This window comes from Macaca fascicularis, chromosome 11 (assembly GCF_037993035.2).
Source record: "Macaca fascicularis isolate 582-1 chromosome 11, T2T-MFA8v1.1".
In the NCBI taxonomy this organism is placed as follows: domain Eukaryota; kingdom Metazoa; phylum Chordata; class Mammalia; order Primates; family Cercopithecidae; genus Macaca; species Macaca fascicularis.
Window position 1 is genome coordinate 71,168,985 of NC_088385.1, and position 16,775 is coordinate 71,185,759.

At 38.1% G+C, this 16,775-nt stretch overlaps 1 protein-coding gene across 2 annotated transcripts in view; it reads left to right on the plus strand.

Moving 5' to 3' along the window:
• XPOT (exportin for tRNA) overlaps positions 1–16,775 on the plus strand; it is a 43,627-nt gene that overhangs the window by 7,850 nt on the left and 19,002 nt on the right. For both annotated transcript variants that reach the window (XM_065524526.2, XM_005571443.5), the window contains 14 exons: positions 1,867–1,949; positions 3,637–3,693; positions 4,979–5,048; positions 5,807–6,025; positions 6,983–7,167; positions 7,268–7,436; positions 8,147–8,383; positions 9,903–9,941; positions 10,080–10,142; positions 11,495–11,619; positions 11,940–12,084; positions 12,236–12,355; positions 12,713–12,807; positions 14,953–15,022. In XM_065524526.2, coding sequence (XP_065380598.1) covers positions 1,867–1,949; positions 3,637–3,693; positions 4,979–5,048; positions 5,807–6,025; positions 6,983–7,167; positions 7,268–7,436; positions 8,147–8,383; positions 9,903–9,941; positions 10,080–10,142; positions 11,495–11,619; positions 11,940–12,084; positions 12,236–12,355; positions 12,713–12,807; positions 14,953–15,022 — 1,677 coding nt within the window. The remainder of the gene's footprint in view (positions 1–1,866; positions 1,950–3,636; positions 3,694–4,978; positions 5,049–5,806; positions 6,026–6,982; positions 7,168–7,267; positions 7,437–8,146; positions 8,384–9,902; positions 9,942–10,079; positions 10,143–11,494; positions 11,620–11,939; positions 12,085–12,235; positions 12,356–12,712; positions 12,808–14,952; positions 15,023–16,775) is intronic.

Consider the following 16,775-nt stretch of genomic DNA (forward strand, 5'->3'; position numbering starts at 1 on the left):
GTTCAAGAGTTTTTATAGAGTTGAATCGTCAGTCCCCTCTCCCCTTCCCAGAGATTGGTAGTTAGGGCTTAAATTTCCAACACTTTAATAAATTGATCTTTCTGGTAACCAGCCCTATCCTGAGGCTGTCTAGGTTTCCCACAGCAAGTTACCTCATTAACATAAGCTCTGTTGACCTCGAAGTCTCTAGCGATCCTTCCACCTTAGCCTCCCAAGTAGTTGGGACTATAGATGCATGTCACCACTCCTGGCTAATTTTTAAATTTTTTGTAGAGACAGGGTCCCACTATGTTGCCCAGGCTGGTCTTGAACTGCTGGCCTCAAGTCATCCTCCCACTTTGGCCAAAGTGTTGAGGATTATAGGTGTGAACTGCTGTGCCTGGCCCAAAGGGGCTCATTATAAATTACAAAAGACAGTCCTGTTGCTCGGGAAATCCCAAGAGTTTTAAGAGCTCTGAGCCAGCAACTGGCTGCAAAGCCCAAATGTATTTTTTTGTTATACCACATATTTAATACTATATTTGGTGATCTTCACCTGATCACCTTCATTTACCTGGTCTTCTGTCAGTGGGAGCAGCCATTGAGACCATGTATGAAAACCCATTCCCTCATTCATACAGTTACATAGTATAGGAAACTATCACCTAAGTATAAATACAGTGGCTTTGATCTGTAACCCAAAGAAAAAAATAACTTTATATCTTGATGACCCAGTGTGTGTGTATATATTTATATGTACATATACACGTAAATAACTAAAACAAGTTACAGAAAGTAATATTCTTGCTAGGGTACAGTCAGAATATCTAATATTCTCTATTTCATTTTTAAAAATTGTTCAGTACCCATAAACTGATTTCATAACTAGTGGGAGACACCACCGTTTTAAAAATATTTACCAGTTGAAATTAGGTTTCTCTAAGGCTTATGTTTCTTTTACCTCATGTCAGGTTTTGTATCAGTACATAATTGGTGTCAAATCATCTAGCAGTGTTTCCAGTTGCTGTGCAATTTTCTTGTCTGTTGGAGATACTTTTCACAAGACGTTCACTACTATTTGTCCATTGCCATGTGTGAAACCTGCATCTGGTGCAACATGCTGATGGGAAGAGTGCCTGAAGTAATTCCCATTTTCCCAACAGTTTGGTAGAGAGCATATGGACTTTGTGCTGCATCCATTCTAGAGTACTCCTTGTTGGCACTGTTACTTGCAATTACAAGGCCCTGAATTCATAAACTTAGAGATAAGAAACTTCCTCAAGCTTTGACCTTTTCAGTTACTTAATATTTTTCAAAATTTATATCATGCATTTGTACTCTAATTTTAATCTCTTTAGGAAACTTACATGGTATAATTAAAGACTTGAAATACTCTCCTTTTCTGTAACAGTAGATCAGATAAGGTACACAGTATGTTTTATCTTTTATAATCACCGCTTTAATAGCAGATGTGCTATTAAATAGGAAAAGTGCCCTTTATATGCCATTTTATAATTGCATATTATAAAATGATCACACCCTTAACTCATCCTCTGCAATTTCTCAGTAGTATGGCAGTTGACAAAGCACTTGCTCTCATTCTTCATAATAACCCAGTGAAGTCTGTGGGGCATTTTTGTGTTGCTGCTGCTGTAAAAAAACAGGTTTGATTATCTAACTGATGGAATTTATATTTATTTAACCTATTTTTAGGAATGACCCCTAAGTTGCATATGTTCGGAAGCCTGTATTTAATGTTTTAGCTGTTTTTCTATTAAGTTTACTGACTTGTTATAGGTTTGCAACTCTCAGAATATTTTGTTTAGTATTAGCAGGGCATTGAGATTGTTTATTCTAAATGCATTTTTTTGTTTTGCAATCTTACAGGCCCTGGCCTATTTTGAGCAGTTAAAGATTTCCCCAGATGCCTGGCAGGTGTGTGCAGAAGCTCTAGCCCAGAGGACATATAGGTAATTAAAACAAAATTTGCATGACAATTTAAATTTCTATGGGCATGACAGGACTGTTAAATTTACCTGTATTTGGAAAGTGTTTTCATAAAAACATTTTATGACTTTTTTTTTTTTTTGCAAAGTCATTAACATATAGTCATTCCATGTAGAAATGAGAAAAGCAGTAAACCAACAGTTTGGCCATTTCAGAATTAACTTTTCAGTAAAACCATCCTTTGCCATATATTGTGTACCTGTGACCAGATCCCAGCTGGAATAAAGTGCCGAAAAAACTTCCTTATCTTATGATTGAGAGTGATAACTGCTTTTCTAAAACATTGGTAAAGAAAGTTACTGTAAATGACATATATCTTAATTTAATTTTATTTTTTTTTCTTGAGATGGAGTCTCGCTCTGTTGCCCAGGCTAGAGTGCAGTGGCGCGATCTAGGCTCACTGCAAGCTCCGCCTCCTGGGTTCACGCCATTCTCCTGCCTCAGCCTCCTGAGTAGCTGGGACTACAGGCGCCCACCACCATGCCCGGCTAAGTTTTTTGTATTTTTTTTTTTAGTAGAGACGGGGTTTCACCGTGTTAGCCAGGATGGTCTCGATCTCCTGACCTCGTGATCCGCCCGTCTTGGCCTCCCAAATTGCTGGGATTACAGGCGTCAGCCACCGTGCCTGGCCTGTATCTTACTTTTTAATTTTAACTTAAGTATATAATCATTCAGTGACCAATCTTTTGATATTGGACCACAGTCTATATCTTTGTATACTAACTAGCATTCACTTTATTTGTAGGTTGGTCACACCTATAACCCATCCGCTACAATTTCAAGCATGGGTCTCTGTACAATGAGTGACGATCCATAGATTTTTAAGATATTTGTCCCCGTCTCTCGAGTTTTCTGGTTATGTAGGCCATGTCAAATATATACAAGATGTTTTCCTTCTGCAGTGTGGCTTTCTATGAAATCTTTCTAAAGCATTCAACTAACTTTTTACAGAAATAGGAACTCTTTTATACTCACTTCATTGGCAGATTGTTGGTCCCTAAAGGATCTTTGTCAGTGTTTATAGCTGGCTTACTGCAACTCTGTCACTCCCCTAGAAAGACAATTGGAAGTGGGTAATTGGTATGTTAACTTTTGCCCCCGTCTTATAAGCAAGGGTACCATATTTGTAATTTAGTTTCCTATATGAAAACTTTGAAGCTGGACTGACAGTCCATGTGGCCCTGCTTGTTTTGGATTTGGCTACAATAGAACTACTGGGGTTTAATTTTAAGCAGGACTTGGATGACCATCTCTACTTTCACTCAGACTCTGGCTGTTCTGCCATTTGTCATTTTACACCTAACCTGTTATTGTAAAATGAAGGGGTTGTTCCAGGAATCTTAATATCTGGAATTTAAGGGGATGGTTTTCTGTTTACAAAGCACTGTATTCAAAGTGCATCTTAATATTTTGGTAATTTTTTGCTTGTCAGAGTTAACGGAAATTTTAAATATTGTATAATATTTAAAGTTCTCATAGCTTTTTAAGTAAATGGATTTTAATGTCATAAAATGAGACCAGTAAGTATGAAACAAGCCGAAGGTCTAGTTTGAGAAACTTTTCTGCTGTGCTACTCATAACTATTTTGCCTTCGATTTCTTTTCCTCAGTTCATATTCTGCTTATCTCATTTTCTTTTTTTCTTTTTCAGTGATGATCATGTAAAGTTTTTCTGCTTTCAAGTACTGGAACATCAAGTTAAATACAAGTAAGGCTTTTCTCACTGTTTTGACTCAGATTTGCAGGGAGAGGTCATTTTTTTAATTTAATGTTTTTCTTCCTTAAGGAAACCATAATACAGGTTATAAATTGACAGTGTATATGTTATATCCAGGTTATAGATATGTTTTGATGTATCCCAGAGTGTTTTAAAAGTGCTGAGTTGGCCAGGTGCGGTGGCTGTCACCTGTAATCCCAGCACTTTGGGAGGCTGAGGCCGGTGGATCACTTGAGGTCAGGAGTTTGAGACTAACCAGCCTGGCCAACATGGTGAAACTCCATCTCTACGAAAAATACAAAAATTAGCCAGATGTGGTGGCATGCACCTGTAATCCCAGCTACTCAAGAGACTGAGGCACAAGAATTGCTTGAACCCGGGAGGCAGAGGTTGCAGTGAGCCAGGATCACACCACTGTACTCCAGAATGGGTGACAGCAAGCCTCCATCTCAAAAATTTAAAAAGTGCTGAGTTTGTTGGTTACATATAAAAATCCAAGGCTGGGCGCAGTGGCTCATGCCTATGATCTCAGCACTTTGGGAGGCCAAGGCAAGAGGATCGTTTGAACTTCAGGAGTTTGAGACCAGCCTGGGCAACATAGTGAGACCTCATCTCTACAAAATTTTTTTAAAAAATTAGCCAGGTGTGGCTACCTGCTTCTATATTCCCAGCTACTGGGGAAGCTGAGGCCAAGAGGTTGAGGCTTCAGTGAGCCATGATAGTACCACTGCACTTAAGCCTGGGCAACACAGCAAGACCTTGTCTCAAAAAAAAAAAAATGAAAATCCAGACATTTCACAGAAAAATCTAGATTTCCAGCTTTTCTGGAAAAGTCAGAATATCTGGTAACACCAGGCGTGTTTTTCTACACGACAGCTCTCAGAGTTAAGTGACTGCATGGGTGCTTGTGTTCAGAATCTCTGACTTACTAATTAATCCAAATAACGAATCAGTACTGAGAGGATTCCTAGTTCACCTGTTGGTTTATTCTGTAGATCACAGACCACAAAACATACTTTCTTTTGAAAAATTGTGTAGCTGTCATTTGTTTCAACATGAATAGAATCACAAATTAAAGATTGATATTGATATCCTACCTGCCACTCTCGTCCTTATCTGTAAAGCAGTGATGAGTGGCATTATCAGTTTATGTTAGGAAACTTTAGATAATTGAGAGCTATACAAATTTTCCCTTTTAAATATTTGAGGCTGTTATTTTTCACAACTATAGATACCAAATATAGCCATTATTCTTTTTCTTCTCTATTTTGAACAGATACTCAGAACTAACCACTGTTCAACAACAACTAATTAGGGAGACGCTCATATCATGGCTGCAAGCTCAGGTAAAATCGTAATTTCATTCAGTACCTCAAATTACTAGATATTTAAACTTGTTTTTGCAAGAGTTTGGAACTTTACCTCAAAGATTTTGATCAGTGTTCCTCCATTTGATTTTATAGCTTTTTTGAAAGGTGCTGGTTTTAAAGATCATGGAAGTGGGAGTTTAGCAATAATTTAATAATTATATCAATGACTGAAATGGTCATAGCTTCCATGACACCTTGTGGAAACTTTGGTTTTAAAATGTAGTTGTTTTTCACTACTTGACAAACTCTGCTTTCTGTTTGGCTCTTAAAGGTGAGCCCTCCTGGACAGGCTCTCCACAAGAGCCCTTTATAAAGGGCCAGTTGAGTTCTTTTCAGTTAATTTTAGCTAATCTTAACACGTAAAGCAGTTGTGTAGCTAGAGTTTTTATTTTCCTTAAAGAGCAAGTAGACAGAAGAAAAACAATTTTTTTTCTTAGAAGAAATGATAGGAACTATTAAAACTCTGCACATGAAACTTTTCTGTCAAAGTGTAAGAATGAGGAATAACCATTACAGCCTTTAATGGTTCATTTAATTGTTCTTCATCTGTCCAATCACTTAAATACTTTTGATAATTTTGAAAATCATAATTATCAAAATAATTTTGAAGAATATTTGTTGCATAGTTTATCTGAGCCATGTTGACATTTGATGAAGCTTTGCCTTTTAATAAGACAACATGTTTCTGGGTCTTTTCAATTTACATTTAATTTTATGGACTGTTTCTCTGTCAGATGCTGAATCCCCAACCAGAGAAGACCTTTATACGAAATAAAGCCGCCCAAGTCTTCGCCTTGCTTTTTGTTACAGAGTATCTCACTAAGTGGCCCAAGTTTTTTTTTGACATTCTCTCAGTAGTGGACCTAAATCCAAGGGGAGTAGATCTGTACCTGCGAATCCTCATGGCTATTGATTCAGAGTTGGTGGATCGTGATGTGGTGCATACATCAGAGGCAAGTAACCATGGATTTTTTATATTTAATGTTAAGTTTTGTAGGAGATAATGGGCACATACTAAAAGGAACAGAAAGCTTTCTTGAGGTAAACTTTCTTAAGTTATATAATTATAAATTTACTTAATGTTTTGGATTGTATTTTATGAAGGAACTCAAACTTGGTTATTTTTTTTCCAGAGGTATATTGAAATTAAAGTATTGCGTTAAATTTTTTTTTTTTTTTTTTTTTGTGAGACGAAGTCTTGCTCTGTTGCCCAGGCTGGAGTGCAGTGGCGCAGTCTTGGCTAACTGCAACCTCCGCCTCCCGGATTCAAGCAATTCTCCCACCTCAGCCTCCCAAGTAACTGGGATTATAGGCACATGCCACCACACCTGGCTAATTTTTGTATTTTTTGTAGAGATGGGGTTTTGCCGGGCTGGGCTTGAACTCCTAACCTCAGGTGATCCGCCCACCTTGCCCTCCCAAAGTGCTGGGATTACAGGCATGAGCCACTGCGCCCAGCCTAAATTTTTTTTAACTAGGCAAATACCATAGCGACATACACAAGTTGATTTTCTTTTATGAATCTGTTGAGAAAGGTAGTCTCTATTTAATACTGCTATATAGTCCCTGAGCAAGGAAGAAGCATTGTTTAGGAGTTGTCAATGTTGTTGCTTCTGTATTCTTCATCACATAGTATAAGTACTTTGTTACTGTATTGAGAAATACCTTAAAACATGCTTAAGATTTCTAAGCAATGCTTATTTATAGTTTGTATTTACTAAGAAATTGACACTGAGGAGTAGAACAGAAAGAGGAAATACAAAGAATCACAGGATATGAGCTTAGAGCTTGTAAATAGGAAATACTGGTAGAGAATGTGTTAACAAGCCTGCAAGTTTACTCTGTGCAAGTATATTCAGCTATCAAACATTTTGTAAGGTAATGTGTGCATTTGGCGTTTTGTATTTTAGGAGGCTCGTAGGAATACTCTCATAAAAGATACCATGAGGGAACAGTGCATTCCAAATCTGGTGGAATCATGGTACCAAATATTACAAAATTATCAGTATACTAATTCTGAAGTGACATGTCAGTGCCTTGAAGTAGTTGGGGCTTATGTCTCTTGGATAGACTTATCCCTTATAGCCAATGATAGGTAAGTATGCCTATTATTTTTATAGCATAAACTTGTAAAATACAGTATCTAAAACTCATGACTTTGAAAATGTTACAACAATTTTATTTTCCCATTCCAGGTTTATAAATATGCTGCTAGGTCATATGTCAATAGAAGTTCTACGGGAAGAAGCATGTGACTGTTTATTTGAAGTTGTAAATAAAGGAATGGACCCTGTTGATAAAATGAAACTAGTAGAATCTTTGTGTCAAGTATTACAGTCTGCTGGGTTTTTCAGCATTGACCAGGTTGGTAAATTTATATAAAAACCTATATATAAAGTTGTTAGAACAAACTGGGATAGGTACTAAGTTAAATATAATGTTAGTTTTTTTTTTCTTCTAAATGTTATAAACTCTCCTTGAGATTATAATATAAACCACTGCATCTAGCCAAAATGTTCTCAGTAGCATTCTCCTTAGAAAATAGGTTATACCAGTTCTTAAACTTGAAAGCCTGGAATTGCAAATTTCTCACAAACTCAGGAGATGCTCACACAACTTGTTCATAGTGGAAATGAGATTTTTTGTTTTGTTTTGTTGTTTGAGATGGAGTCTCGCTTGTTGCCCAGGCTGGAGTGCAGTGGCAGTCTCGGCTTACTGCAACCTCCATCTCCCGGGTTCAAGTGATTCTCCTGTCTCACCCTCCCGAGTAGCTGGGATTACAGGCACACGCCACTACACCCGGCCAATTTTTTACTTTTTTGGTAGAGACGGGGTTTCACCATGTTGGCCAGGCTTGTCTCGAACTCTTGACCTCAGGTGATCCACCCACCTTGGCCTTCCAGAGTACTGGGATTACAGGCATAAGCCACGATGCCCAGCCTGGAATTGTTAAATATATAATGTCACTTTAAAATTGAATCCTGTAATTAGCACTTGATTCATACTAAAGTTCAGTTTTTCCTCTTAGCTTGGGCACGCAGTTTTAAACAGAAATGTGTCTTCATTGCTTATAGGAAGAAGATGTTGACTTCCTGGCCAGATTTTCTAAGCTGGTAAATGGAATGGGACAGTCATTAATAGTTAGTTGGAGTAAATTAATTAAGAATGGGGATATTAAGAATGCTCAAGAGGCACTACAAGCTATTGAAACAAAAGTGGCACTGATGTTGCAGCTACTAATTCATGAGGATGATGATATTTCTTCTAATATTATTGGATTTTGTTATGATTATCTTCATATTTTGAAACAGGTAAGTTTTTGTTTTATTCTTTTTGCTCAGTACATAATACAAAGGAGCCATGGAGAAGTGGAAAATATGGAAAAATTAAAAATGAGAAAATACCCATAATTCTACTACTTAAAAGATATTTACTGTTAAATACTAATGTATTTCCATCTTAAAAAAAAAAAGAATTGGCCAGGAAATAGTTTCAGGTTCTAAATTCAGTAGACTAACCAGCTTCAGAGGTAGTTATAGGTTTAGGTTATTTTTTTATTTTGAACCTGTCTTTGTGAATACTGTTGAAATTTTAATAAGCATGGTTTGTTATTTTAATTTACATGTACATCATTCATTTCTCATAAACTATTCATTTATTTATTTATTTTTGAGAGAGAGTTTTGCTGTTATTGCCCAGGCTGGAGTGCAATGGCATGATCTCAGCTCACCACAACCTCCACCTCCCAGGTTCAAGCGATTTTCCTGCCTCAACTCCCGAGTACCTGGGATTATAGGCATGCACCACCACGCCTAGCTAATTTTGTACTTTTGGTAGAGACAGGGTTTCTCCATGTTGGTCAGGCTGGTCTCAAACTCCCTACCTCAGGTGATCGCCCACCTCAGCCTCCCAAAGCGCTGTGATTACAGGTGTGAACCACCAAGCCTGGCAACAATTTTTTATGATTAAAGTGTCCCCCACTTCCAGAAAGAACTTGTAGGTGGTGTTAGTCTCCATATTATAGATGGAGAAATGGAAAGAGTCATTTCTGTATATTTACATTGAATTAATTGAATCAAGTCAAGCTTAAAATACCTTCCCAAATGAGTTTAGTTTCTGTTTTGTTGTAGTAAACATAACATGTATCTTTATGTATACTTTAAGAAATTTTATGCAGCAGTGTGGAAAGGTATGATCACTACTGGTAATCCCATTGTACAACTCCTAATGGTTTTGTAGGCTTGTTTGGCTTTGTTTAAAAACCTTTTTTGCAGAATATGTTGTAGGTGTCTTTGTCTACATGTCAAGTTACTTACTAGAAGTGGCATTACTTGATCTTAAGTTAGGTTAGGTACATTTCAAATATAGGCAGCTGCTGCTAAACTGCCCTCCAAAAAAGTTGTGTGCATGTTTTCAAAGATCTTAATTGATTAGAGGCCGGGCATAATGGCTGTCACTTGTAATCCCAGCACTTGGTAAGGCTGAGGTGGGAGGATTGTTTGAGGCCAGGAGTTTGAGACCAGGCTGGACAACATAGAGAGACTCCATCTCTATAAATAATAAAAAGAAAACCAGCCAAGCATGGTGGCACGCGCCTGTGGTCTCACCCTCCTGTGGGAGGGTGAGGTGGGAGGATCTCTTGAGCCAGGGAGTTGGAGGTTGCAGTGAGTCATGACTGTGCCACTGCACTCCAGCCTGGGCAACAGAGCAAGACCTTGTCTCAAAAAAAAAAAAAAAAAAAAAAGAAAGGTCTTAATTGGTTAGAAAAATGTTCTGATATGCAGGTACAACTTTAGAAAACCTAATAAGTTATTGCTTACTTTTTAACAGCTTACAGTGCTCTCGGATCAGCAAAAAGCTAATGTAGAGGTAATTGACTTTATGCTTCTTTTAAACCAATGATAGATTCTTAGTCTGTAATTTGCCTTGAAATGTAGCTTAATTTCAAATTATATCAAATTAGAAGGAGACTGACAAAAACTCTTTTATTCTCAATTTTATTCTTAGGCAATCATGTTGGCCGTTATGAAAAAATTGACTTACGATGAAGAATACAACTTTGAAAATGAGGTAAGAAATTTTTTTTGTTGAGGAGAAAGGAGTTTTAATTTTATTATTTACTTATATCAAATTAATATTTCAAGTTTTTATTGTTTCAGGGCCCTTTAAAACTTGAAGTTCTTGAAAAATTAGTCTGTTTTTATTGACACCAACCTTGGGTGAAATTAATAGAAGCCTCTTAATCCTTCATTTTTGATATTTTATCCATTAACAACTCCCCCCCTTTTTTTTCTTTGAGACAGAGTCTCACTCTGTCACCCAGGCTGGAGTGCAGTGGTGCCATCTCGGCTCACTGCAACCTTTGCCTCCTGGGTTCAAGTGATTGTTGTGCCTCAGCCACCTGAGTAGCTGGGATTACAGGCACGTGCGACCATGCCCGGCTAATTCTTGTATTTTTAGTAGAGATGGAGTTTCGCCATGTTGGCCAAGTTGGCCTCAAACTCCTGGCCTCAAGTAATCTGCCTGCCTCAGCCTCCCAAAGTGTTGGGATTACAGGTGTGAGCCACTACACCTGTCCCATTAACAGCCCTTTTACAAATACTCTGTAGCACTGAACATAGTAAAATATTGATAGTATTATTGGTGATCATATTTCATTTTATATTTTGTAAGAATGAGGAACTCCAGTCACAAGACTGTATTGGTAGAGTGGAAATGAGGCGCTCTAGACTTGTTCCAGTTAAAAGTCTTTTTCAAGATTGTGAGTGGGTCAGCTTCCCATCAGACAAGGGCCATTGGTGCTTTCTAGGTATTCAGTCATGGTATTCGCTGCCAAGCTTTGTTCTAAAGTGTTTTATTCCCCCACTTCAGGCATTGAAAAACTTAAGAGTTGTAAAAGGACAATGGTGGTGATGACCAACACACTGTGCACTTGGGATGTGCCAGCCTCCTAACATTTAATATCTCCAGTTATACCACAGTATTACCACTTTTTACAGTGGATATTGACTTACAAGAATAAATAAGATGCAAGATTTCAAAGCCCATTCTAGTGCTAGACTATTGCCTTTAACCTTCTTAGACTATTTCTGGCTCTAGGCTTTTGAGGCCTATGGCTGTGTGCAGAAATACTTATTTGTGAGCTAGAGGGGAGAAGTTATTAAGCATAGTAAGTTTTTCTATATAAATAGTGACAAAAAATAAAAGTACAAAATGTGTAAATGCAGAAAAATACAGAACTGGATATTTACATGAATTTTAAGGTCTTTTAAGTTTTTTATTTATTTTTATTATTATACTTTAAGTTTTGGGGTACATGTGCAGAATGTGCAGGTTTGTTACATTGGTATACATTTACCATGGAGTTTGCTGCACCCATCAACCCTAAGTTTTTTAAATGAGGATTTTAACCTGTATCATAGGGTGAAGATGAAGCCATGTTTGTAGAATATAGAAAACAACTGAAGTTACTGTTGGACAGGCTTGCTCAAGTTTCACCAGAGTTACTGTTGGCCTCTGTTCGCAGAGTTTTTAGTTCTACACTGCAGTAAGTTTGTCATTACTTTTGTAACAAGCCTACTTCTTTCTTTTGCTCTTTGATATGGGTCAAAAGAAATGATTCATATGACTTACTAATCCATGTTACTTATTGAGATCTTATGTGTATCTCTGGAAACAATGAAGTGTCTTCTTGATTTCTCTTGATCCTTTCTACCTTTGTGATATATATTATATTGCCTGGGAAAGTTAACAATTGCTATGACTTTTTAATAATTAAAAAGACTTTTGTTGGTGTCTTACCCTGTGCATAATTCACTGTATGAAAAATTTATCTTTAAATCTCACTGACATATTATACCTTGGTAGGAACTGGCAGACTACACGGTTTATGGAAGTTGAAGTAGCAATAAGATTGCTGTATATGTTGGCAGAAGCTCTTCCAGTATCTCATGGTGCTCACTTCTCAGGTGATGTTTCAAAAGCTAGTGCTTTGCAGGATATGATGCGAACTGTAAGTATACTGAAGATAATTTTGACCATAAATTTCTGTTTTCAGTATAAGCTAATGGGAGTTCCTTGTTAGAACTTAGTATATGTTAATACTGGGGCATTTTGATGTTCCAATAAATAAGAAGAGGTTTCTTAACTTTTTCCTGCTCTAGTTGGTAACATCAGGAGTCAGTTCCTATCAGCATACATCTGTGACGTTGGAGTTCTTCGAAACTGTTGTTAGATATGAAAAGTTTTTCACAGTTGAACCTCAGCACATTCCATGTGTACTAGTAAGTACTCTGGATTTTTTGTTACTTTACATGGATTTCAGCTAATGACTTGATAGCATTGTATTTTTCTGTCTATAACTTTTCTCAGAATCAGAACCTCTCAGAAATGCTTGGCACACTCTGAAAGTAACCCCTCCTCCATTTCTTTTAAATGGATAGTTTGTGCCCAATTAGCCAATCAACTAAAACAAGTTCTCAGAGGACTGTTTGTGTGTAGTTTAGAATTACTTGTGTATTCCTGGTTCCTGCGTTTTAGGAGCTAAGATGTAAAATTTGGTGTGAACAAAAATGTAGCATGACAATAGCAACAAAACCCCTGAAAAAGTGCAGAAATAGTAAAAGTGTCTCCTTCTTTAGATGGCTTTCTTAGATCATAGAGGTCTGCGGCATTCCAGTGCAAAAGTTCGGAGCAGGACGGCTTACCTGTTTTCTAGATTTGTCAAATCTCTTAAGTAAGTATAAAATTGCAGCTAATATGTTGTTTTTTAAATTACTGAATTGATGTAAAACAATAGTAAAGACATGGAATCAACCTAGGTGCCCATCAGTGGTGGATTAGATAAAGAAAACATAGGCCAGGTGTGGTGGCTCACGCCTATAATCCCAACACTGGGAGGCCGATCACGAGGTCAGGAGTTCAAGACCAGCCTGGCCAACATGGTGAAACCCCATCTCTACTAAAGATACAAAAAATTAGCCAGGCGTGGTGGTGGGTGCCTGTAATCCCAGCTACTCAGGAGGCTGAGGCAGGAGAATCGCTTGAACCTGGGAGGTGGAGGTTGCAATGAGCCAAGATCGCGCAATCGCACTCCAGTGTGGGTGATAGAGTGAGACTCAGTCTCAAAAAAAAAGAAAGAAAAAATGCAGTACACATACACCATGAAATACTAAACAGCCATAACAAAGAACAAAATCATGTCCTTTGCAGCAACGTGGATGCAACTGGAGGTCTTTAAGCAAATTAATGCAGAAACAAAAAAATGCCACATGTTCTCACTTATAAGTGGGAGCTAAATTTTGGGTACACACAGACATAAAGCTGGGAGCAAAAGACATTTGGGACTCCAAAATGAGGGAGGGAGTGGGGCAAGTGCTGAAAAACTTCCTATTGGGCACTGTGTTCAATATCTGGGTGATGGGATTGGATCAATAGAAGCACAAATCTCAGCATCCCATGATATGCCCGTGTAACAAACCCCCTGAATTTACAATGAAGATGGAGGGCTGGCGCAGTGGCCCACTCCTGTAATCCCAGCACTTTGGGAGGCTGAGGCAGGTGGATCACCTGAGATCAGGAGTCCGAGACTAGCCTGGCCAACATGATGAAACCCGGTCTCTACTAAAAATACAGAAAATTAGCCAGGCGTGGTGGTGGGTGCCTGTAGTCCCAGCTAATGGGAGGCTGAGGCAGCTTTGGGAGGAGGCTGAGGCAGGAGAATCGCTTGAACCCAGTAGGCAGAGTTTGCAGTGAGCAGAGATCGTACCATTGCACTCCAGCCTGGATGACAAGAGTGAAACTCTGTCTCAAAAAAATAAAATGAAGATGGAAATGAAAAAAAAGTAGACATATAAATTATTTTCCAAGTGCCTATGGTAGATTTGGTTCTTCCTGTTCAAGTCAAGTCATGTTTTGTCAGGTAGATGTCCCCCCCTGACTTTTTTTTTTTTTTTTTTTTTTTTTGAGACAGAATTTCACTCTTGTTGCCTAGGCTGGAGTACAATGGTGCGATCTTGACTCACTGCAACCTCTGCCTCCTGGGTTGAAGCAATTTCCCACCTCAGCCTACCAAGTAGCCAGGATTACAGGTGCCCATCACCACACCTGTGTAATTTTTTGCATTTTTAGTAGAGATGGGGCTTCACCATGTTGGTCAGGCTGGTCTTGATCTCCTGACCTGAGGTGATCCACCCTCTTCAGCCTCCCAAAGTGCTGGGATTACAGGCATGAGCCACTGCACCCAGCCCCCATTTTATGTTGCCACTTCCTTTCCTGTTCATCAGGCAAGTACTTAGTTCAATACTAAAAGTTTTTATTATTTGTTGTTGTTGTTATTTTTTTGAGACAGGGTCTCACGCTATCGCCTAAGCTGGAGTGTAGTGGCTTGATCCCAGTTCACTGCAACCTCAACCTCCTCAGGCTCAGGTGATCTTCCTACCTCAGCCCCCGGAGCACCTGGGACTACAGGCGTGTGACAGTGGCCAGCTAATTTTTGTATTTTTTGTAGAATCGGTCTCACCGCATTGCCCAGGCTGGTCTCAAATTCTTCAGCTCAGTCTTCCCACCTCGGCCTCCCAAAGTGTTGGGATTACAGAAATCAGCCACTGCACCTGGCCTGTATTATTCTTTACTAGTACCATTTTCGGGGAATGAAAACTACTCCTTATTAGGCTTATAAGATTGTAAGTCATTTTGACAGTCTTATCACTACAGAGCAGATAAAGGTAATTTTTAAAAATTAACCATAGCTAATCTTAATCAGAAGTGACTAGCCTACAACTGAACTTTTTTTAGTTCTGTCTTAAAGGGGGAATTTGGTATTTTACCACTGTTTTGAGCACTGTTATTAATTGTGATTTTCCTTTTTGCTGTTTTTCAGTAAGCAAATGAATCCTTTCATTGAGGATATTTTGAATAGAATACAAGATTTATTAGAGCTTTCTCCACCTGTAAGTATCTGTCTCTTAAGATATTTTACCCAAAAATCATTTAAGCCACACATGCCATTAGGTTTACCTTTGTGGGCATTTAAAAAAAACGGGTGGTGGAGGGAGGTGTATGTGCAAAGATTAGTTCTATTTACCAAAATTCTGTTGACACAGTAAATAAAATATAGTAATAGGAATCAAGAGTTGACAGATCAATTTGGCAGCATGGGGTAGATATATTGTTAAAATGTTGAAGCATTTTATGAAGAAGAAAAAATTAAAGATGAGCTTGCTGTTAAGTTAAAATGAAAAGTATATTAAAAATTTTAAAAATGAAAAGAAAATAAAAATTGAGAAAAAAAATTCAACTTCTAAATTATTCTGTTTAGTCCTATGATTGTATTAGCCATTCTTAGCAGCTGCTACTGCTAGATCAAAGGTTTTCCCTGTCATTTCAGGCTTAGGGTAAAAAAAAAAATTAAGTGCTTGTCAATCTGAATATTTTGGCGTTGGGATTGGGCCATAATCCCAAGCGTTAAAATCCTGAAATCCTAAAAACCACAATTCCGAAAGATCAAAATCTTAAAAATATACTCCTGGAAAAAGTAATTTTAAAAAATTATTTGAAAGACATTGCTTTACATTTTTAAAAGGGAATGTATTTGAGAAACATGTAAAAACATGACAGCACTTCATAGTCCACTTTACACAATAAAATAGGCAATAATAACATATGCTTTTGCAAGTATAAGCACTCAGTTATAAAAATGACAGTTACATGGGTATAACAGGAGCAGACAAACTGTATTCATAAAGAAATAGATCAGAAAGCAAAATGTGTAAGTGCATATCACTATGGTTAGTAATTGTGTGCCACTCAGTTTTATAACTGCGCTTACCTGAAATAACCATGACAGACAACCTAAGTCTTGAGGAAATTGATAAAAAATGGCAATGGGTCACTACAACATATGCAGTCACCCAAAGAACTGAGATCACAAGAAATTTTATGTTTCACAGATGCAGATATACAGAAAGGACCTTTCTTGTGTACATGCACAGTGTTTACACACACAGTTAATGCTGTGTGTAATGCACTTTTGTGGAGTCAAATCTCTGATGTTCAAGGCAGCAGAAGAAAAGTCTGTCCAGCTTTCAGAGAGAGACCAATTCGCCTTATGTATTTGTTCTCTCAGTGCCCCTGGTCAATTGGATGGTGCCCGCCAACACTGAGGGCAGGTCTTCCCCACCTAGTCTACTTGGACCAACTAATCTTTTCTGGAATGACCCTCACAGACACATGCAAAATAATGCTTTACTATGTATTTATTACTTAATTATTTAAAAGAAGTGTAGGTAGCCCTCTAGTACTTTTTTTTTTTTTTTTTTTTTTTTTTTTTTTGAGACAGAGTCTTGGCTGTGTCGCCCAGGCTGGAGTGCAGTGGCATGGTCTTGGCTCATTACAACCTCCATCTCAGGTTCAAGCAATTCTCCTGCCTCAGCCTCCCAAGTAGCTGGGACTACAGGTGTGCCACCACACCCAGCTAATTTTTTGTATTTTTAGTAGGGACAGGGTTTCACCATGTTGGCCAGGCTGGTCATGAACTCCTGACCTCAAGTGATCCGCCTGCCTCGGCCTCTCAAAGTGCTAGGATTACAGGCATGAGCCACCACATGCAGCCTAGCCTCATAACAATCTTATAAATAAGATCTTTACAAAAGAAAACAAGTTAGAAAGCTAACTTTAATAAATCATGATCATTTGTAGAGTCTT